Source organism: Chiloscyllium punctatum, chromosome 36, assembly GCF_047496795.1.
Source record: "Chiloscyllium punctatum isolate Juve2018m chromosome 36, sChiPun1.3, whole genome shotgun sequence".
Classification (NCBI taxonomy): domain Eukaryota; kingdom Metazoa; phylum Chordata; class Chondrichthyes; order Orectolobiformes; family Hemiscylliidae; genus Chiloscyllium; species Chiloscyllium punctatum.
Window position 1 is genome coordinate 76,151,729 of NC_092774.1, and position 22,949 is coordinate 76,174,677.

Sequence of the window (22,949 nt, forward strand, 5' to 3'; positions counted from 1 at the left end):
ACACCCCCAACCCCATCCTTTCTCCTGCCTCGAGACCTCTAAGCATAGAGAGAGAATGGATGGCAATGACTCTACCTGGGAGACAGGAGGGGTTGATTCGAGAAATAGCTGATCTTTGACATTGAGAATAGCTAAAACGAGATACTCTGAAAATCGGTAAAGTCTGAAAGCATATTCAATTGTTGAAAAAAAAAGCTGCAGCCATCTTTCTGAAATTTCCATAAAAATCTGTGTCGTTAGGCCACAGTTGAGGACAGGCTGGAAGGGTGCAAGGGCCGAATCCTAGTCTTATGAAATTGGTTTAAATTGTGTAGAAATAGAGCCATAGAGTTGCACAGCACGGGAACAAACCTTTCGGTCCACGCCGACCATATATCCTAAATTAATCTAGTGATCCATTTGCCACCATTTGGCCCATATACCCCTCAACTCTTCCTATTCATATACCCATCCAAATGCCTTTTAAATGTTGGAATTGTACCAGCCTTGACCACTGCCTCTGGTAGCTCATTCCATACCTATACCACGCTCTTCGGTCCCTTTTGAACCTTTCCCCTCTCACCTTATACCTATGCCCCTCTAGTTTTGGACTTCCTCTACTCTGGGGAAAAGACATACAAATGTTGAGCAGCCAGACAAAATGAAAAAGGAATGAAGTGTTGAGCCCCAGGGAAACAAAACAAATTGTGGCTCTAGCGTTTCTTTTTTCTGACTGGCATTTGGACACTGAAAATTTAGCAGTTACACCGGCAACTCCATTTGGCATACTGCGCATGCTTCTCGGTGTCAGCAAGCACTGCGCATGCTTCTCGGTGTCAGCAGAATACTGCGCATGCTCTTCTCTGTCAGCGGAACGACGCACGATATTGTTTTGATTGGCCAATGGAATGTGCTGGAGGACCGGAAGGAGCCTGCCCCCATTGTCTGAATGCGGAAGTTGGATCATGAGTTTGTGTTGGTGTCGTTGCTGCTCCTCTCTCTCTGAATGAAGATTGAGCCTTACCCCAGCTGCAACTTCTTTCCTCTATCCAACATCTGTGAGTACAACACATTTTTCTCACCCCCTTTTTCATTCTCGTGTTCAACTCGACTTTCAGCAAAGTTGGTTCAGGTCTGTGTCTTAATTAGCAAACACGTGGCAAATGCAGTAACACTGTGTGCAGTTGTAGCCTTTCCTGTGAAATAAAAGCAGAAAGGAGATGCATTGTTTAAATGGTGATATATTGGGATGTGGAGCAAGTGAGGACTGCAGATGCTGGGGATCAGAGTTGAAAAGAGTGGTCCTGGCAAAGCACAGCAGGTCAGGCACCATCCGAGGTGCAGGAGAGTCAACATTTTGGGCACAAGCACTTCATCAGGAATGATGTGTGGATGTACAAAGGTGCCTCAGCTGCCTTCTACTCGGGCTTTCTACTCCAGTCAATGCCAGTTGTCACAGAGGTGCAGCAAGCAATGACCAAGGCAAATGGTATGTTAGCAAGAGAAATTGAGTTCAGAAATGTCTCCCTGCAGTTAGGGGTCATTGAATATATTCAAAGCTGAGTTCATCTGACTTTTAAATGTCAAATATAGTTATGGGGGAAGGCAAGAATTTTTTTATTAAATATTTTATTGGAAACTTTTTCAAATCCTTTACAAAACATCTAGACACAGAAAAGAACTAAACCAAAGTCCAGAAAGATAGAGGCAATACAACAATGTCATATCACAATGCTATTAATAATGAACTACCTACTACCCTACCAGAACAACCATATCTGCTGAGCTTAAGCTAAACTATAATCAAATTAAATAAAAATTAAATTAAACTGAATGCACATTAACTTAAAGTAGATTATATCACATTACTTTATTCTATTTCACTCACCACACCTCCACTGAGGCTCCCAATCCTGGGAGCACCAGTCATTCTCCCAATATTCTTTTCCCCCAATCTCCCCCTCCCAGGACCCCACGGGTGCCCAGACTGATTCCCATGGCTGTACCACACCCCTAATTAATATTGCTGATAAGTCTGCATCAATATAATTGAGAAAGGGCCACCAAGTCTTGTAAAATTGTTCTGTTTTGTGGTGCACCATATTTGTGAGGTAGTCTTGGGGGAGATGCTCCATCACCAGCATATGCCACCCTATAAGACCTGGGGGCTTTTCCAATGGCCAATTCATTAAAATGTGCTTCCTCGCACAGTGGGTAAGAATGTTACAGTCTCTTCCCGTGTTCCCCCAGAGAGAGCAAATTTGGCAAGCCCAAAAGAACTTCAATCCTCAGGATGTTCTTACCATGCACTCCAGTATCTCTGGATCTTACAACAGTGTGGGAGAGTGCCTGTACTAATTTTACATTTGGGACACCCTGGTGACGCTCCTCTCTTAAACTTAGCTAGCCTCTCTGGCGCCAAATGAGCCCTGTGTAAAATCTTCAATTGCATGACCTCTGCTTTGTTACATATTGAAATTTTCCTTACATTTTTCCATATATCTTTCCATACTTCCAATGAAATATCCTCTCCTAGCTCCCGATTCCATGTCCTAAGGTCGATTCCAGAGTCCGTCCACATCCCTAAGGCACGTCCCTTCTGTAAATGATGCAAAATATTAACTGAAAGAGCACCCGTACACCAGAGCACTCTTTTCTCCACATGTGGCCTGTAAAGCTGAGCCAGGAGCGTGGTCTTCCTCTGTATATAATCCCTTACCTGAAAGTACCGGAAAACGTTCCTATTAGACAATCCATACTTCTGACTTAGCTGGCTAAATAACATCAAGATCTCCGCCTCAAATAAGTTTCCCAGACAGGAGATTCCCTTATTCTCCCATGACTTACAGCCCCAGATTCATTGCCCCAGATTGAAATCCTTGGGCTCCAGCCAATGGGGTAAATGGCGAGGTCTTCAGCCAATTGCCCTTGTCTTGCCTCATTATCTTCCAGGCTTTCACTGTATTTAAAATGATTGGACTCTTACACTGCTCGGTCATGGATTTCATCTTATCTATGAATAATAGATTAACTAGGGGACTGCAAAGCTTCAATGTCAAGCCAAATCGACCCTGAATCCCCCCGTGCCCAGTCACCCACATATGCTAACAAAGCACTTATTTGATATCTCCAAGTCTAGAAGGTCCACTACCACCACCGACCTCCCCCCCACCCCCCCACCCCCTACCGTTTTATTCTCTCCAGTAATTGTACACAGTTAGCTTTATACAGCTGGTGGAAGGCAGGGGTAATAAAAGCTCCCAAATACAAAAAACCCTTTTGACGACCGTCTAAACAGGAACTGCATTCCATCCTTCAGAATAGGCACCTCCATTAATACCCCCCACTGGCACGGCTTCCGATTTTGTAAAGTTGATCCTGCAGCCCGAAAAACTCCAGATACATTAATTGTTTGAATCAATCGAGGAACGGACTCCTCCGGATTGGCCAAGGAGAAGTGGATGTCATCACCTTATAGGGTGATCTTATTCCCGCCCATTCACACCCCTGGCCCCACTATTTCAGGATCCCTCCTGATAGCCTCAGTAAATGGCTCAATTGCCAAGGTAAATAGCAATGGTGAAAGAGGACACCCCTGTCGACTACCTCTCCCAGTATTAAAGTTATCTGACTTAGTGCAGTTTGTGATGATGTTTGCCTTAGGATCATTATGCAACTCCACCACCCATCGACCAAAGGACGCCCCCAAACCAAAACGCTGTAGGATCCCAAATAGGTACGGCCATTCTATCTGGTCAAACGCCTTTTCTGCGTCTAGGGAGACACCGAACCCGGGATCAATCTTTGCTGGCATACCTGCACTATGGTCAGTACCCTCCTGATATTGTTGGAGGAGCTACAGCCCTTGACAAAACCCGTCTATTCATCTTTCATAATTTAGCGCAACACATTTTCCAACCTCAGGGCCAGTATCTTGGAAACAATTTTAAAATTTACATTCAACAGGGTCTGTGTGAAGCACATTCTTCAGGCTCTTTCCCCTCCTTTAAAATGAGGGAGATATTAGCCTCCCTAAGAGAGTGCAGAAGACAATCCTGTGTATATGAATAGCAATACATCCCCAGAGGCGGCTCCACGAACACATTTATGAATTCCTTATAGAATTCACTTGGGAATCTATCTGACCCCAGTGGGATGCTTTATTGCTTCCTGCACCTCCTGTATCGTAATAGGCCCATTCAACAGGGAAACCTATTCTGCCTTTATACTGGGGAGGTGCAGGTCCTCAAAAAAGGGCTGCATCCTCGCTGCACCGTGTTCGTCTCCCTCTCACCGATATTACTGTGCAAAGTATTCCATAAATCTAACATTGATCTTCTTCAACTCACTGTGCCAGCCTTCTCTCTAACAGACATAAAAGATTGGGAAGCATTTTTCTTTCTAGCCAGATATCGACTTGGCTTATCTCCAGATTCAAACAATCTTTGTTCAGAAAAGGAGACCCTTTTTTTGCCACCTGTGTGTGCAATGAGTCGAGAGCAGTCCGGAGAGCTGCAGTTTGACCAGGGAAGGCCTATTATAATATGCTTTCTCAGCTATCTGCAGCCGGGTCTCCAGCATCTGATTTTGCTCCTCCCTCTGTCTCCTTCCATTTGTTGAATACGAAATAATCAGGCCTCATAAATATGCCTTAGTGGCCTCCCACAGTATTGCTGGATTACTGGCCATACCTGGGTTGATATCCCAGAAGGCCTTGAACTCTCTTCTGCTGGACTCAACGGATTTGCTACGCCTTAACAGGAATGGGTCCATGCACCAGTGCTGTGCATCCATTCCACCACCCTTGACTTTACCATCTAAATACACGGGCACATGGTCCGAGACACCTATATTGCCAATTTCACAAGCCAATGTTCTGTTCAAGCAATCCAATGGCATTAAAAAGTGTCAGTTCCCATGTGGCACTTGTGTGGGTTGGAAGAGAAAGTTATGTCTCTTCCATTAGGGTGGAGATGCCTCCACATTAGGGTGGAGATCCCAACTCCTCGCACATGTCCACCAACTGCTTAGGTTGTGTCGGTGTATCTGCCTGGCCCCTTGGCACCCTGTCTACCTCGGGATCTATTAGGCGATTAAAATCTTCTCCAATGACCATGCGGCGCACCCTAGACTTATTAATTTAGCAACAGCATCAATTAGAAATTTAAGAGGGTGCACCGGGGAACGATATACATTCAGGACGCCATACTCTTCTCCATGTGTTAGAGCTGTAAGAATGATGGACCATCCATGTTCATCCTTAATTTGCTCAATTACCTGGACAGGGAGGTTCATTCTTACCAGTATAGCCACTCCTCTACACTTGGAGCTAAAGGAGGAGAAGAATACCCTATAATAACCCCCCCCCCCCCGCCCCCACTGCAGTTTTAGATGTTCCTTATCATTTAAATGTGTCTCTTGCAGCAGGGTGATGTCCACCCTTTCCTTTCTAGGGCTTAACAGCATCTTTTTAATGGGGGAATGGCTCCCTTTTACATTCCAGGTGCACCACCTGAATGAATCAGTAGCCATGGTCATCCAGGGCAGCCTGTGGTTATCCAAGAGGAGGAAGCTTATCTGAGGTGTGGTGAGTGACAAAGACATTAACTGGATAAAGTCTAAAAACTACTCCTATTAAAAACTATTATAAATAAAAATCTAACAACCACATATAACTTAAGCAAACACTCAAATAACCCCAATTATGTAGAGAACTCCCCCCCCACCCCACCCTTGCCACCATACCGGCTCCTTCCCGCTGAGGCTGTGCCCCAAGCGCCAGGCAATTCACAGATTGAACAAAATATATTATTTACATTCTGAGAGTTAACAATGGTTGCCCATCTCCCCACACCCCTTCTCCATACATCTTAACCACAGATATCGCCACCCCAATCCAAAAACAAAAGGACAGCAGTGAAAAAAAGGCCTCAGACAATACCTAACCGACCGTTTTACTAAATAATTCCAGTTTTACATGAAGGCAGTACATATAAAGCCGATAACCACAACAAAAAGGGGCAAAAAGTAGCATTGTCTGTAATGATGTCCCGCCTTCACCCCGACCTGAGTCCTTTAATTCAGTGAATTCACAAAACCCTTCGCCTTTTCTGTTGAATCAAAATTATATACCGTCCCTCCATGAGAGAAATGCAACACGGCCAGGTACCTCAAGGAATATTGAATGTTCAGATCCCTTAATTTTCTCTTAACTTCATCAAATGCTCTTCTGTTCTTAATCCAGGCTCCCGAGAAGTCCTGAAAACACATTATTCTTGAGCCTTTGTGCATTAAGGCCTCTGGATCTCTTACCAGTCTTCTTGCTGTTTCAATCACTAACTGTTTTTCTTTATAATGCAGGAGTTGCACTCGGACCGTGGGGGGGCGCGGGTCCGGCCCTGACCGCATTTCGATCAAGTGGGCCCGCCCCACACTCAACAGACCCGACTCCGACTCCAGCCCCAGGAATCCAACGAGGTCTTCACCTTCCTTGCATTCCGGAAGACCCACGAGCTGTAAGATTTTTCTTCTACTTTTGTTTTCCAGGTCGTCGTCCACTTGCTCCTGAAGGACCCGAACCTGGTCTTCCAGCGTTTGGATCCTTCCTCCTGAGACCTCTGCCACGGTCTCCGATGCCACGGTCCTCTCCTCCGCTGCCTATTCTCTTCGGTCCAACATTTGAATTTTCTGTTTATGCTTTTCCAGCGTGGCAGGTAGTGGTTCACCTGCTGCTTCAATCTTATCTCAGAGTTTGCCATCTCCGAGAGTAACTGCTGCTGCCCCATTAAATCCAAAGGGACGGCCCTGGGAGTTTGAGCATTGGCTCCAGGCACCCCTGATGCAGTAGGAGAATGCCCTGCCTGCTGCACCCCTGTCGGCTCCTTTCCTTCATTTGCTTTCCTTATGGTCTTAAAGCTGTCAAACCACAATTATAGCAACTCCAGATGTTCAGTAAATTTCTATTAGCAATTTTTTTTCTCTTACAGATGGTTAATGAGGTGGGGGGGAGGGGGTGGCAGACCACTCAAACCACCGCCATCTTGGATTTCCAAGAAAATGGTTTTAAGACCAGTACAGAACACCTACAGGGTCATACAGCACAGAAATAGACCCTTCAGTCCAACTAGTCTATGCTGACTATGTTTTCAAACCCAACTAGTCCCATTTGCCAGTGATTGGCCCATATCCCTCTGAACTTTTCCTATTCATGTGCTTATCCAAATGTCTATTAAACATTGTAACTGTACCTGCATCCACCATTTCCTCTGGACACCCATTCCACGCACAAACCACTCTCTGTGTGAAAAAAATGGAGCTCTTCATGTCTTTTTTTTTAAATCTTTCTCCTCTCACCTTCAAAATTTGCTCCCTTATCTTGAAAGCCCCACCCTAGTAAAAGGAGACCTGCCGTTCACCTCATCTGTACCCCTCATGATTTTATAATCCTCTATAACCTCACCTCTCAATCTCCTCTGCTCCACTGAAAGAAATCCCAGTCTATCCACCTGGCTGTAGGTATATTCATATCCAGTTAAGATCTGTTCAATGCTGGTGCAGGCTCAAAAGACCAAATGGCCAACTCCTGCTCCCAATTCTCTCACTCTGTGTCCAGAACAGCATTGGCAGATTGGGAAAGGGGAGATGTAGATATCTTGTTTGTTTTTATTTTTAAAATGCATTTGATTCCCACAAATAAATGCAACAGGTACAAGTACAGTACATGCAGTGTTCCTCATTGCAGCTTCAAGGTTTTGTGTCCTCTTCTTCCGCATTGGCTCCAGCACATTCGGCTTCCTCCCCCTCCCCCCCCACCCCCCCCCACCCCATCCCCGCCCTGAGCCGTTGATCCTTCCATTGTTTATAAAATCAAGAGAGGCATGGATAGGGTAAATAAACAAGGTCACTTCTCTGGAAATCCAGAACTAAAGAATAATAGGTTTGGGGGGGGGGGGGGGGGAAGAGATTTAAAAGGGGCCTAAAGGGCAATTCATGCAGAAGATGGTGCATGTAAGGAAAGAGCTGCCAGAGGAAGTAGTGGATGCTGGCATAATCCTAACATATTTAAAGGCATCTGGATGTGTATATGAATAGGAAGGGTTTAGAAGGATATGGGCCAAACGCTGGCAAATGAGACCTAGATTCGGTGAGGATATCTGGTCAGCATAGACTAGTTGGACCAAAGGGCCTTTGTCTGTGCTATATATCTAGATGACTCTGGTTTGCCACTTCAGTCTGTTCAGTTTCTCTCTCGTATCATTGCCTTGATGTCTCATTCCAAAACTCCCCCACCCCCGTGGGGGCACGTTAACCATTTTGCGTTTGGTTGTTTGTCAAGAAGCTGAATTGCAGTTCATCCTGAATGTACACACTATATTTTTGCTTCCCAAAATCAGACATACTCACTCTCAACAGTATCCCAATGTCGTGGAAGATATTAAGTTTCAGGTGGAGGTATCCAAAATTCAGAGAGATGTCAGTTGTGACTGTTTTGCTCTTCTGTCCCTGTCAGATCCTGAATCAGCACTTTCAGGAGAATTAGAATGGAGTGAGAACAGAGAGAGAGAGAGAGAGAGAGTGGGATGGTGCTTTCAGTTTTGTGGAATAACAAAAGAAAAGAATGTTCTGCGAAAGTAGAATTGCTAGTTCTGAATTTCTACCCTGGACTGACAGTGATGACTTTTGTAATCTCTTTTCAGAGTATTTGATCTGAAGATGAAGTTTCAAAATCAACACATGAAGGGCTTATGCCTGAACCATTGACTCTCCTACTCCTCAGATGCTGCCTGACCCATAGTTTTTGACTCTGATTCTCCAGCATTTGTGAGCCACTCAATCCATCGGGACTGCAACAATTTTCAACTATGATCCAATTGGTTCCTGTTTCAGTACGTTTTCAGCATCAGTGGGACTGGAAGAGAGACCCTACTGTTGCAGCAACGCACTGAGTGTGGAGCCTGAATCAGTTATCTGGCTGGATAGAGGAATTCAAGGCAGGGAGGGGACATACACGCGTTTGTATGCAACTGTAGCTTCGGCCATGGAGAAACCATGGAAGTGTGGCGACTGCGGGAAAGGCTTCCGTGTCCCGTCTGCCCTGGAGACACATCGGCGCAGTCACACCAGGGAGAAGCCATTCTCCTGTCCTGAGTGCGGGAAGGCGTTCAGTGATTCCTCTGCCCTTCTGAGGCACCGACGGGTGCACACAGGGGAGAGGCCCTTCAGCTGCCCTGAGTGCAGGAAGAGCTTCAGCGATTCCTCCGCCCGGCTGAGGCACTTGCGGGTTCACACAGGGGAGAGGCCCTTCAGCTGCCTCAAGTGCGGGAAGGCCTTCAGCGATTCCTCTGCCCTGATGAGGCACCAGCGGGTGCACACAGGGGAGAGGCCCTTCCGTTGCCCCGATTGTGGGAAGGTGTTCACTCGCTCCTCCCACCTCGTGATTCACCGGCGGGTCCACACCGGTGAGAAGCCCTTCCCCTGCCCCAAATGTGGGAAGGCCTTCAGCGATTCCTCTGACCTGCTGGCCCACCGGCGGGTCCACACTGGCGACAGGCCATTCACCTGCTCTGTCTGCGGGAAGTGCTTTACACGCTCTTCCGACCTGCTGAAGCACCGGCGGGTCCACACTGGGGAAAGGCCCTTCAGCTGCTCTGAGTGCGGGAAGGGCTTTACCCAGGCCTCCCACCTGCTGACACACCGGTGGGTCCACACTGGGGAGAGGCCGTTCACCTGCCTCGAGTGCGGGAAGGGCTTTGCTGTCTCCTCCACTCTACTGACGCACCAGCGGGTCCACACTGGGGAGAGGCCGTTTGCCTGCCCTGTATGTGGGCAGAAGTTCACAATGTCCTGCAGCTTGAACAAGCACCAGCGGAGGCACCAGTGCTCCCAACAATCCGATTCTGCCGGTAACACTGCTGAGGGTCATCCCCAGGACTGAACCTCCTGCCCTTTCTGACAGTGGGTGCAGTGGGAGAGCTGATAGGCTTTTTTTGTTTTCTACTGGGGGGTGCGGGGTTGGGAGTGGTGGTGGCTCATTGGTTAGCACTGCTGCCTCATAACACCAGGGACGCAGATTTCATCCTCAGGGTGACTGTCTGTGTGGAGTTTGCACGTATTCCTCCCCTGCCCCACCCGCCCCGGCCACCAGTGTCTGTGTGCGTTTCCTCCGCGTGCTGCAGTGTCTTCCCAAAGTCCAAACATGCGCATATTTGGGCGAATTGGCCAAGCTAAATAGTCCCATAGTGTTCAGGAGTGTGTAGGTGTGGTGCATTAGTAAGGGGTAAGTGCAGAGTGATAGGATAGGAGAATGTGTCTGGGTGAGTTACTCTTCAAAGGGTCGCTCTGAGCTTGTTGGGCAGAAGGGCCCGTTTCCACACTGCAGGGATTCTATGATTCTGTGAACATTGCTTCCAGTGGGCGCTGCTGCTCATTGAGCCCAGGACCCGCACAATCCTAAGACCACAAGACCATTGGAGCAGAAGTTAGGCTATTTTGACCCATCGAATCTGCTCCACCATTTGTTAGAGACAAAATAAAAAACTGCAGATGCTGGAATCTAAAATAGACAAACAGGAGGCTGGGCACAACAGGAGTCAGCATTTCAGATATTATCCCTCAGGACTGAAGAAGGGTTCTACCCGAAACGTTGACATCTCCATCAGAAATGATTTATCAGGATGTTGTTAGAACAAGAGGGCATAGGTTTAGAGTGAGAGGGGAAAGATTTAAAAGGGACCTAAAGGGAAAACTTTTCATGCAGAGTGTGGTGCGTGTATGGAATAAGCTGCCAGAGGAAGTGGAGGAGGCTGGTTAGAATTACAGAATTTAAAAGACATTTGGTTGGGGACATGAATAGAAAGGGTTAGAGGGTTTTGGGCCAAGTGCTGGCAAATGGGACTAGATTAATTTAGAATATCTGGTCAGCATGGATGAGTTGGACTGAAGGATCTGTTTCCGCGCTGTACCTCTCTATGACTACCGGTCCTGATGTAAGTTTAGAATTGAGTAACTTTGAATAATTCAATCTTGTTAAATTCACCTCCGGGAAGATTTCAAATGAACCCCTCCAAGCGATATGATTTAACTACTCCGAGTTGGATAAAATATCCCATCAATTTCAACATGAATGCACAGTTGAAGAAGTCAGAAGTCACACAACCCCAGGTTACAGTCCAACAGGTTTATTTGAAATCCCAAGCTTTGGGAGCATTGCTCCTTCATCAGTGCTGCTCCTTCATCACTTCACCTGATGAAGGAACAGAGCTTCGAAAGCTCATGAGTTCAAATCAATCTATTGGGATTGTCACCTGGTGTTGTGTGACTTCTGACCTGTCCACCCCCAGCACCTCCACTTCAGAGTTGACAAATGAGATCAGATTTTATTCAGCATGATTTAGTGAGATATTCATCTGGATGTCCTTATGACTGAAACATCGATCCTCCTGCTCCTCGGGTGCTGCCTGACCTGCTGTGCTTTTCCAGCATCACACTCTCAACTCTGATCTCCAGCATTTTCAGTCCTCACTTTTTCCTGGTTCATGTGGAAACTCAACACTGTCAGAGTGACAGGAACACCAGTCATCGAGTACGATAGCACAGAGACAGGCCCTTCAGCCCAAACCGGTCCATGCTGACCAAAATGTTTGTCAACACTAACCTCATTTTCTTGCACTTGGCCCATATCCTTCTAAAGGTTTCCTATCCATGTATTTGTTGAAACGCCTTTTCAATGTTGTTAATGTACCTGCTTCAACCACTTCCACTGGCAGCTGTTTCCCCAGGCGAACTACACTCTGTAAATATTTTGTCCAACATCTTTTCTTCCGTCTTTCTCCTCTCACCATAAAAACGCATCCTTGCTCTTGAAATCCTCCCCCTAGGGAAGACACAGCTACCATTAAGCCAACTCTACCCCTCATGGTTTGAAAATATTGCCTCTCAACCTCCTCTGCTCCAGTGGAAAAACATCCCAACCTAAATTCTGATTAGATAATAATGGCAGTGATGATTTTGGCTGTGTGTGTCAAGGATCTCTCATTTCTAAGGCAATGCTGTGCCTCATAAGTTCACCTGATCTTTAAATAAATGGGGTGCCATTCGTTTTAAATGCCCATGTTTTCTGTGCAAAGTTGGTCCTGGTCAGGAAATAGGCAGTGGTGTCTTATATTCCCGTAGACTTCTTGTGACCGAGTTCATAAGCTCTGTTTTGAGATGTATGAGTAAGTCTTCAGAACAAAAAATTAATGCAGCCTTTATTCATGTCTCATTATTAAAAACACTTTCTCCATTTACAGATGTGATTGAGAAGCTTCTCCCAATGAATCCTTGACTGATAACAGCATTTGTCAGGCTTTTGAAAGTCACTGCAGCTCTGTCACAGCACAGGGGAGGGTTCTTTCAGACAGAACGCATCATGCAGAAAATTCTCCCACATTAGTCGAGCAAAGTTGACATCTTTTTAAGACATTGTGAAACTTGAAAGGGTTCAGAAAAAGTTTGGAAGGATGTTGCCAGGGCTGCAAGGTTTGAGCTACAGGGAGAGGCTGAATACGCTGGTACTATTTTCCCTGAACCTTCAGAGTCAGCCAGAAGCATCTGTTGAATCAGGAAACATCTCTTCCTGCAGCAGCTTCAGACAGACTGCTTGCTAAAACCCAAACCAGGGGAAAAGAATGGGACAACTGCCCTTTCATTGTAGAAGTGTTTTAGAAAATAAAATGTCAAACCCTTTTCCCTGATTGTTGCCTTAGCCAGTATCTGTTAACCATTAGTGAAATCCTTAATCCTAGACGAATGATAAGCTCTGCCTTTTACAACCCCTCCTGAAAATAAACCAACAACGTAATCTTCTTAAAAGGAGCAGCATCATCACAACAGAAAGCACCTGAACTGAAACATTTGTATCAAAGGGCTGTACAGTTAGCAGGACAAGAAAACAGGTGTTCAATTTCACCAATCAATTTAAATCAGCCCCATTGGCTACCAAAAACTTATTAAATTTAAATCCTAAAGTTTTGACAACAGGACCAATCCTATCATAAAGAATTGGTGCTCTCAGTCAGCTGTGTATTAGAGAAGGCATCATTTAGAAAAATAGAGAAGGGCATTCCTGACACAGGAATCGGAGGAGGCATCCCCCACAGAAGATGGCACAGAATATTCCGGAAGACACATAACCTGGTTGTAATCTGAGAGATTAAATTCTATTTTGTGTTATCTGAGTGGGACATGTATTGATTGGAACAGCATAGCAGAAGAATCTTGATTTATTCCAGAATACTCAGTAGTTAAGAAGAATTTATTCAGTTTGTTAATAGTTTCGATTATTTGTTCATCGTGAGAGTTGGTTAAATAAATTGCTGATTGATGATTTTAAAGTGTCAGGGATTTACTTTTAACACTACAGCAGGTTACACCACTTATCACACTGACTTTACAGATTAAAGGGCAATGTGCCACTCTTTGGAAGTTTCGGTTTGAGATCTTGGAGAGTGGGGGGGTGGGTTCAGCCTTCGCTTTATAACAGTATTGAAGACATTCTCTTGAATGCAATGGAGTCAATATTAATCCCAGCCTCATGGTGTGGTTGTGGGTGAATCACCTTAATTTGGCTCCTGACTCAGAAACCGCACAGAGAATCAACTGCTGAAACAATGATTTGCACTTTATTGCACGTAACAACCACAAATAAAACCTCTCAAGTTCATTCAGCTTCACCTCCCCAAACCTGGCTATCACCCAGTTGATGGTTGAATTTAACTGGGTTTCCACCGACAGTGCCCATCTCTGGAAGTGTCCAGGGGTTTGATGCAGTATTATTCTTCTAAGTACTGCTGCTGCTGTATCATTCTGGAGTTGAATTTTGGTGGTAGTTCCTCAATTTCAAATCTGTGGTGTGACTTTTTTTTAAGACTCTAACATCACCTCACATTGCTGGAGACCTCAGGTCTGTAGTTTACCTTCTTATCCTTGAGGGTTAGCTGTCTGTTTGAAACAGCCTGCCCTGCATTTAACCCCTCTATGTCAGGGCTTTCCTTCTACAGGCAGAATTAATTATCATTTTGTCACACCAGTATTAAATAACATTATCTTACCTGTCCCAAGAAACAATTTATTGTGTTGCCTCCTCCTTCCCAGGGATGGTTAACAAGCCATTTATACTATTGAATCTGCTCTGCCATTCAATCATGGCTGATATGTTTCTTAACCCCATTCTCCCTGTAATCTTAGAGCCCCTTGACACTCAAGAATGAGTGAATGGTGGAGCAGACTCAATGGCCTAATTTCACTTCCTGTGGTGTCACACTTTCGTTTCTTGCTCCAGAAAGTGTTATTGTTGACTCGTGAAGTTGGGGAAGTTCTGGAGTTTACAGGTGCATACCACGCTCCTCTCTGCCTCCTCCTCAGCCTTCAAGAAAAGGGAAGACCTTTTAGAACAGAGATAAGAAGGGCTTCAGACAGAGAGTGGTGTATCTATGGAATTCACTGCCCCAGAAGGCTCTGGAGGCTAGATAATTGAATATATTTAAGATGGGATAACAAGGTTCTTGAGTATCAAGAGGATCAAAGGTTATGGGGAGATTGGGGTTGAGAAACTTATCAGCCATGGTTGAGCAGGCTCAATGGGCTGAATGGCATAATTTCTGCTCCTATAGTCTTATGATATGCTGATGTGTGGAGGGGTGAGGATGGGGGAAAAGAGATAAAGAGCGGAACACAATTAAGGTGAAGCTGGATACAGATACATAGGAAATACACGAATTGTACGATAAATTTCAGACCACTTTAAAGCACTAGCATACAGAGGGATCTGACCATATAGATCTCCAAAAGTGGCAACACAGGCGGGTAACGTGATCAAGAAGGCACACAGCACGTTTGCCTTGAATGTAAGAGTTGGCGAGTTATGTTAGAGCTATTTATTCCGGTCACATTCAGAATATTGCGTGCAGTTCTGGTTGCCACACTACTGGAAGGATATGGATACTGGCTATGGAGAAGGTTCACTAGGGCATTGCATGGTCTGGAGGTCTCAATATGAGAAGAGATGGGATAAACCTGGAGTATTTTCACTGTAAAGATGGAGGCGGAGGGATGACCTCAACAAAATGATGAGACACACAGATTGGCTGGACGGGGGCGGCATGGTGGCTCAATCATTAGCAGTGATGCCTCACAGCACCAGGGAAACTGGTTCGATTTCAGTCTCAGGTGACTGTCTGTGTGGTGTTTGCACATTCTCCCTGTGTCGATATGGCTTTCCTCCGGTTTCCTCTCACAATCCAAATGTGCAGGTTAGGATGCAGTGGCTATGCTAAATTACCCACTGCCCAGAGATTAGCAGGTTAAGTTGGATTGTCTATGCTTAAATTGCGCCACAGTGTTCAGGAATGTGAAAGTTAGGTACGTTATTCAGGGGTAATTGTCGACTATTAGGGATAGGGAAATGGGTCTGTGTGGATTATTCTTTGGATGTTTGGTGTTGGGCCAGATAGTCGGTAAGATACTCAGAGGCTTCCCCCCAGGGTGGAAAAGTCAACTACAAGAGGGCACAGGTTCAAGGTGAGAGGGGGACAGTCTGGGGGAGAATTGAAAGGGAAGATTTTTCACACAGTTGGATGGTGGATGCCTGGAATGCACTGCCAGTGGATGGAGTGGAAAGAGGCACTTTAGCAACACTTAAGGTGTATCTGGATAGACACATGAATGGGAGGTGAATACAGGGACTGAAACCAGGCATCAGCAATAAATAGAAGGTCTAAGTTAGGATTAAGAATTGGCACAGGCTTGGGCGGGGGTGGGGTAGGGGGTAAAGTGAACTTTCAAAAAGCAGGGGATACCTGTTTGCTGATGAAGGGATGGGTGGACGCTCAGGTGGAGCATAAACACTGACAGAGGCCAATTGGATCGACTGTGCTGGAGACTCAATGGGACAGAGACAAATGTATCTATTTCAGATCTACCTGCACTTCAGCCGCTTCTGTGGACTGTTTCCGTAGGGAAGGTGCAATCCCAGGCTCAGAGAGCGTCAGCCCCCACTAGAAGTAAAGTGGGTGAGAGCGCGGCCAGTCAGCATAAAGGAACCCCTTACTCCTCCCACTTCACCCACTAAACCGGGTTCAAGATGTGACTCTCAGCAATGGTAACAGCAGAATCCAACCTGAATCCCTGTGCCATCTCACTTGTGAAGTTGCTGGTGTCTCCCCAAGTTGCATGACTGGGTGAAGCCCTTCCCACACACTGGACAGGTGAACGGCCGCTCCTTGGTGTGGATGCGCTGGTGTTTGTGCAGGGTGGAGGAATTGCACAAGTCGTTGCTCCACACGGGACAGGTGAATGGCTTCTCCCCAGTGTGGATCCGCTGGTGCGGCAGCAGGTGGTGTGACAGCAGGTGGTGTGACTGGTGAAGCCCTGCCCACACATGGGGCAGATGAACGGGTTATTGCTGGTATGGACACACTGGTGGGCCAGGAGGGAGTGTAACTGAGTGAAGCCTTTCCTGCACTGAGTGCAGGTGAACAGCCGCTGCCTTGTGTGCAAACGCCGATGAATCTCCAGCGCAGATGGCGAAGGGAAACCTTTCCCACACTCTCCACATTTCCACGGTTTCTCCATGGTGCAGGTGCCCTCATCTGTCTCAGACCTTAACAATCAGTTGAAAAGTCGCTCACGCTCACAGCCTGTGTGTGGTGTTACTGGTGAACCCTCTGATAATTGGAACACTCTCATTCAGACTGTAAAGCATGTTACAGTCACTACTCTGGTGTATGGGTATGTGAGACTCTGAGTTTCCTGTCACACTGACGTTTAAAACCTAACAAAGCAGACAGACCTTCTCCCCTTTGTTTTCAAGGCCATGAATATCCACGTCCTTGTGAATCAAGTGACTGTCAGACTTTGATGTGAGGTTTGGTCTGAGATTTCTGCCGCCAAATTCTTCTCTTGTAATATTCCTGTGAAGTGATTGCAAAGGTCATCACAGTCAGTCCATGATAGAAAATCTGAACGTAACTCTAGTTACTGTGGAACATTCTTTCCTCTCAATCCCAAAGATCTTTGTGTAGATCTATATGTAACTGTAAACCAACACGGCTATGGGACAGACTGCATACCTCCACGAAGAGTTCATATGGACTCAAGTTGCTAAATGGACCTCTGTAGTGCAGTATTGACACTCTTACTGAAGATCTACAATATGCTGCAGTACGATATTACAAGCCCAGAAACAACTGCAAATCAGACAAGGTCTTTTCAGAAGTTGGACCATGAACTTCTGAAGCTGCTGCTGCTCTTCCTCTCTCTCTGGATGAAGATTGATCTTCACCCAGACTGCAACTTCCTTCCTCTGTCCAAATATTTGTGAACACAGCCCTTTTTTTGAATATGGCATGTTTCCTGATCATCACAATTAAAGGCGGTCTTCCCCCTGATATGGAAAGGGACGGTCAGTCAGGGGAGGGCAGGGTCCCATCTTGTGTTGTTGTGTGGAATCTGTGACAGCTGCAACAATTCATCCCAACTCCTGTACTCAGTGCTCTGACTGATGAAAGCAAGCATTTGGTATTTTATACTGAATGCCATGACTGATGAAGGCCAGTGTGCCAAAAAAATTGTACCTGTGACTCCATTTTCAGAGAACTGTGAACCTGTACTCCAAGATCCCTCTGTTCCACTACACTCCTTAAGGTCCTGCCATTCACCATGAAATTCTTACCTTGATTTGCCTATACAAAATGTAAGACCTCACACTTATCTATATTAAACTCCATTTGCCATTAACCTTAAACCTATGCCCTCTAATTTGGGACTCCCCCATCCCAAGAGAAAAGACCTTGCCTATTTACCCTACCCATGCCCCTCATGATTTTATAAATGTCTATAATGTCACTCCTCAGCCTCCAAAGCTCCAGGGAAAATAGCCCCAGTCTATTCAGCCTCTTCCTGTAGCTCAACCCTCCAACCCTGGCAGCATCCTTGTCAATGTTTTCTGAACTCTTTCAAGTTTCACAACACCCTTCCTGTAGCAGAAAGCACAGAATTGCATGCAGTATTGCAACAATGATGAAACCAATGTCCTCTCTGAAGAGGATTTTAAAACAATATTTATAACTACAAGCAAATCAAGATAGTTGGGCATGACTTTCCCATAGCAGTTTGTTTTGGCTGTCCTTCATTAACCTATGCTTTATAATATATATGAAAATATTTTGAGGGATGGGATTGTTGCTAGCACGTCCAACATTTGCTCACCATCCCTCGTGGCCTTTGGACCGAGCAATTGGCTGCATGCTAGAAGGCAGTTGAGAGTTAACCACATTGTAGTAGGTCTGGAGTCACATGATGTGAGCGTGTGCACACGTGTGTAGGGTTGTGAATGGTGGATTTCTCTCCCTAAAAGAACACTTTGACGACAATCAGTAATGACTGGACAAAAGCAACAGTTATGGCTGCATCTTTGAGGAGAAGGCAGTGTTACTGTTTTGAGTCCGGTGGCTCTTCAAAGTTAGGCTGGATTCAAAACATTAACTGTTTTCTATCCACAGATGCTGCCAGACCTGCTGTGTTTCCCCAGCAATTGTGCCTTTTGTTGCTGATCTCCAACATCTGCAATTCATTGTCTTAGCCAATAATGGTTTCCTAGTTGCCAGGACTGAGACAAACTCTCACTTCCAGATCTTTTTATTCATTGAAAATAAAGTCCACTAGCATCCATGATGGGATTTTAATTTTTGTTCTCAGAAGACAGATCTCTGGGCTACTTAACCGGTATCACTAGATCACAATCTTCCCTTCACTGACAGTGACAATCTTCTCCTGAATATTTTTCTTTCTTCATTCATGGAACGTGACACTTTGTCTCCCAAAAAAACCAAGTGCCAATTCAGAGGGCTGTTAAGAGTCAACCACATGACTTTGGATCCAGAGTGACACATTCATCAAACTGGGAAAGGACTGAAGATTTCCTTCCTTAAAAAAATGTTATTAGTGAACAAGATTGGTGATCTTATCAATTTTCTTAAGTACCAAAGCAGCGATAAGCTTTATATTCCAGATACATAAATTGATTTCAAATTGCATCGGGGCCATAGCAGCATCAATTTGAAACTCCAGATGTTAAATCCAGTAACAATACCCAAATGCCACCAACTCCCTACAATCTCGAGGCTTCCCAACACTGACTGGTCTCTAATTGCCAGTTGTATCCTTTTCCTCATTACTAATTACTATTCAATTCAGCCCATTGAGTTGACTCTGCCATTTATTCAGATCACGATTATTCTGGTAAATATTTACTCCACTTTCCTGCCATTGTCCCATAATCCTCAATTCACTTACTGATTAGTGTGAAATTAAATTTGACCATAAAATAATGCAAAATCAAGATGTGAGATAACAAATGGGGGAAGGGCAGAAGGTAAGAAATGCAGCATCATAGAAGGTGCTCCTCCAGGGAGTGTATTTTACCAACTACAACTGCTCAATATAAACAAACACTCTGACATGATCCTCCGGTTTTAATGTAAACCATAGCCCCATACAGTAGGTACCATTTAAATAAGTTAATAGATACAAGCCTTGAGCAAATCCAGCCTCCAGCCGGACCCCCCGCTTCTTGGAGCTCGGACCTTCCTCCAGCTCCGGGGGGTTGTTGAGCTCCTGGGCTCCGGCCGCCGCCGAAGAAGCCGCGGGCGCCGGCTCTCTCTCCTCCACCGCCGACATTTTAAATTTGTTTTCTCGTTCACCCGGTAACCGTCACCTCCCCCTTCCCGGGCCCCGGAAATTATACAAAAATAAACAATAAACCCCACCGGGGACTGTCTCCTTTTCTTCACAACTTTTGTTTGAAAAGTTCCGTCTTTAATTTGAAATGTATTTTAAAGGTATTTTCTGAGGTAAACGATGCCTGTCTGCCCCCCTCCCTCCGTCAGAAACCGCCCGCTGAGTCGATGAGAAAACCGCAGCCTCGCGCCGCCATCTTTGTTTTTTTCTTCTTTCCGTCTCCTCCTTCAGTGACGCGCGTCATCCGCGCCCCCTCCAATCAGAGCGCACCTTACTCCACCTGACCAATGGCGGCCGGCTTTGCAGTCAAAAAGGAAACCACAACCCGGAATGTCGCTCTCCGATTCGCCCGCACCGACCGCAGCCTTTGGGATTGGTGGAGAGGTTCGCAGGCCCTTCACTGTCCCCGCCCCTTTACTACAATGGGCTCGAGGGGTTCAGGAGGAAGGTGTTCTCACTCATTCATTCAACAGGAGATGGGCTCAATTTACTGTAATGGGCTGTGGGGGTACAGTGGTCATGTCTCATGTTGAGGAGGAAGTTGTTTCCTCTCATTCAACAGAAGAGGACCTATTTACTACAGAGGGTTTTTTTGTGATGCAGCTGTAGTCTCCCATAGAGCCCTGAGGCTCAGGTTTAAATCCCACTGCTCCAGTATGTGCAATAACATACTCAATGTTTTTCAGTCATAAGTCTCACAACTATAGTCCAACACGTCTATTTCAAATCGCACGCGTTTGGAGCGTAGCCTCTTCATCAGGTGAAGACATGGAAAACAAAACGGGCAGGAAAGAGAATTCAGACAAATGATCAGCCATGGATGGTGATGAAAGACAGAGCATCTCAACAGTCAATTACCTATTCCCATTCCTATTTCTGATCTTCTTCATACATGACAAGTTGTATATTTTCCAAACATTAATTTTATTTCCATGGTTTAAAATGAATATTTAAGAATGGTCAGTTTATTCTTTCTCACTTGGGCACATTATGACCCACAACTATTTAGATACCACTGTTAATATCATAGCCCCTCTCATGAGATATCAGAGGAACAATTCATAAACAAAATTTGACACTGAGTCACTCGAGTAGACACTTGAACAGAGAAAGCACCCGACAGATATTGGGAATCTAAAGGTTATTGAAGTGAAATGTTAAGAGCAGGTGAACACCCCCAATAAGGGAACTCACCTGACTGACCTAATTATAATCACCACAGTATCCAGTGCTACTCTTCACCAAACACTGATTACTTTCCTTTTCAGTTTAATGATCCAAATATCTTTTGAATGCCATAATTGAATCTGACTCCAACACACTCTCTCACAGGCCATTCCAAAGGTCGAAGATTTTCAATCATTAATGAAATATGTTCTGGATCTCTCCCAAAACACCAATTCATATGGATCTTGCTTCAAATCATTTGCAGTAAGTTCTTCACATGGACAAATTTGCAGCTTAGAGCATTTGTTTAAATTTTATATCATATTGAGGTGGCACAGTGCTTGGCATTGCTACCTCACAGCACTAGGGACCCAGGTTCAATTTCAGCCTCAGGTGAGTGTCTGTGTGGAGTTTGCATGTTCTCCCTGACTGCATGGGTTTCCTTCCACAGTCCAAAGATGTGCAGGTTAGGTGGATTGACCATGCAAAATTGCTCTGTGATGTGTAGGTTATGTGGATTAGTCATACTAAATGCAGGAGAACAGGATGATCCTGGGTGGGATGGTCTATGGTGTGTCAGTGCAGGCTCAAATGGGACAAATGGCCTCTTTCTGCACTGTAGGGATTTTATGATCTCTGTCTGATTTCTTGCACATGCTACTTTCGGAAAGGGATATTTTACTGTCATGTGCAGTACTGCAGTCTGTATATTTTCATACATACCTCTAAATTAGGTTGGAATGAAATCCCCCCATTTCACTATTTTAGCAACCATTCCCCCCACCCCACCCCACCCCTTCCATTCCTTATTCATTTTTCCATTACCTGTGTTATGATCCCCTCCTCTTTATATATATTATTGTAGACAGGCTAAATCTAGTGACCATGTCTCTAAAATATGAGATGAAATATGATTGCATACTTTGAGTCCATTACTACAGCTTGTTAAGGTCTCTTGCCAAAGAGAACTCTCAATCCTGCATCCTTCGGTAGGATTATATGAGGATATCTGGTCAGCATAGATGAGTTGGATTAAATGGTTTGTTTCCGTCCTGTGCATCTCTATGACTATGACTATCGAATAAGGGCCAGGAGCAGGCAGGTGGGACTAGTTTAGTTGGGGATCATGTACTGAACGGTCTGTTTCCAGGCTGTATGACTACACAGCTTCAAATGAATGGGGATCAATCCCAAAGAGATATTAAAGGTCTCAAGCACCGCCTTAGGCACATGTGTGGACACCTTCCAGATAACTGAGAGCAGTGGGGCACTGTGAAGTTCAGCACATCAGTTAGCCAGCAAGTTCTCTTTGGGAGACTTGTCTCGAGAAAGGAAGCGGTTTCCTGTCCCATCAACTGGACTGTGGATCAGTTTGGAGTAGGTCCTATATCTCTGACAACGTCGGTGGACAGAGTCGAGAGTGTGGTGCTGAAAAAGCACAGCAGGTCAGGCAGCATCCAAGGAGCAGGAGAATTGACGTTTCGGGCATAAACCCTTCATCAGCAATGAGGCTTGTGGGCCGGGAGCGCTGAGAGATAAATGGAACGGGGGGGGGTGGTGTTGGGGAGAAGGTAGCTGAGAATGTGATAAGCAGATGAAGATGATTGGTCGGAGAGGAGGGTGGGGCGGATAGATGGGAAAGGTGATGGACAGGTCAGGAGGGCGAGTGGAGGCTTGGGGCTGTGATAAGGTGGTGGGGGGGGGGAAAAGGAGGAGGAGGAGGAGGAGGATACACGAGGAAACTTTTGAATTCCACATTGATCCCATGTGGTTGCAGGGTCCCAAGGTGGAATAAGAGGTGTTCTTCCTCCAGGCATCAGGTGGTAAGGGTTTGGGATGGAGACAGCCCAGGACCTCAATGATCTTGATGGAATGGGAGGGGGAGTTGAAGTGTTCAGCTTAGCGGAAACTTCCGATCACACGTGAATCTTTGCTGTCAGTTTAATTTGGGAACACTGTCAGGGAGATGGTGTGCCCATTGTTTGTGGGCAGCACGGTAGCACAGTGGTTAGCACTGCTGCCTCACA

General features: G+C 45.6%; 1 protein-coding gene across 3 annotated transcripts; it reads left to right on the top strand.

Moving 5' to 3' along the window:
* The first annotated feature begins 709 nt into the window (after positions 1-709).
* LOC140460728 (uncharacterized) lies at positions 710-13,352 on the top strand. Of its 3 annotated transcripts, none has more exons than XM_072555355.1 (4): positions 964-1,037; positions 5,483-5,566; positions 6,340-6,494; positions 8,676-13,352. In XM_072555355.1, exon 4 carries the CDS (start codon positions 9,017-9,019, stop codon positions 9,911-9,913), a length of 897 nt encoding a protein of 298 aa, XP_072411456.1. In that variant the 5' UTR covers positions 964-1,037; positions 5,483-5,566; positions 6,340-6,494; positions 8,676-9,016; the 3' UTR covers positions 9,914-13,352. The 3 variants fall into 3 exon arrangements, with proteins under 3 accessions (XP_072411457.1, XP_072411456.1, XP_072411458.1); XM_072555357.1 differs by having other exon boundaries at positions 5,483-5,561; XM_072555356.1 differs by lacking the exon at positions 5,483-5,566 and having other exon boundaries at positions 710-1,037.
* Positions 13,353-22,949: the final 9,597 nt, after the last annotated feature.

Bases quoted from the DNA above. Each gene is read 5' to 3' on its own strand.
- LOC140460728 (XM_072555356.1), top strand. From the start codon at position 9,017: ATGGAGAAACCATGGAAGTGTGGCGACTGCGGGAAAGGCTTCCGTGTC.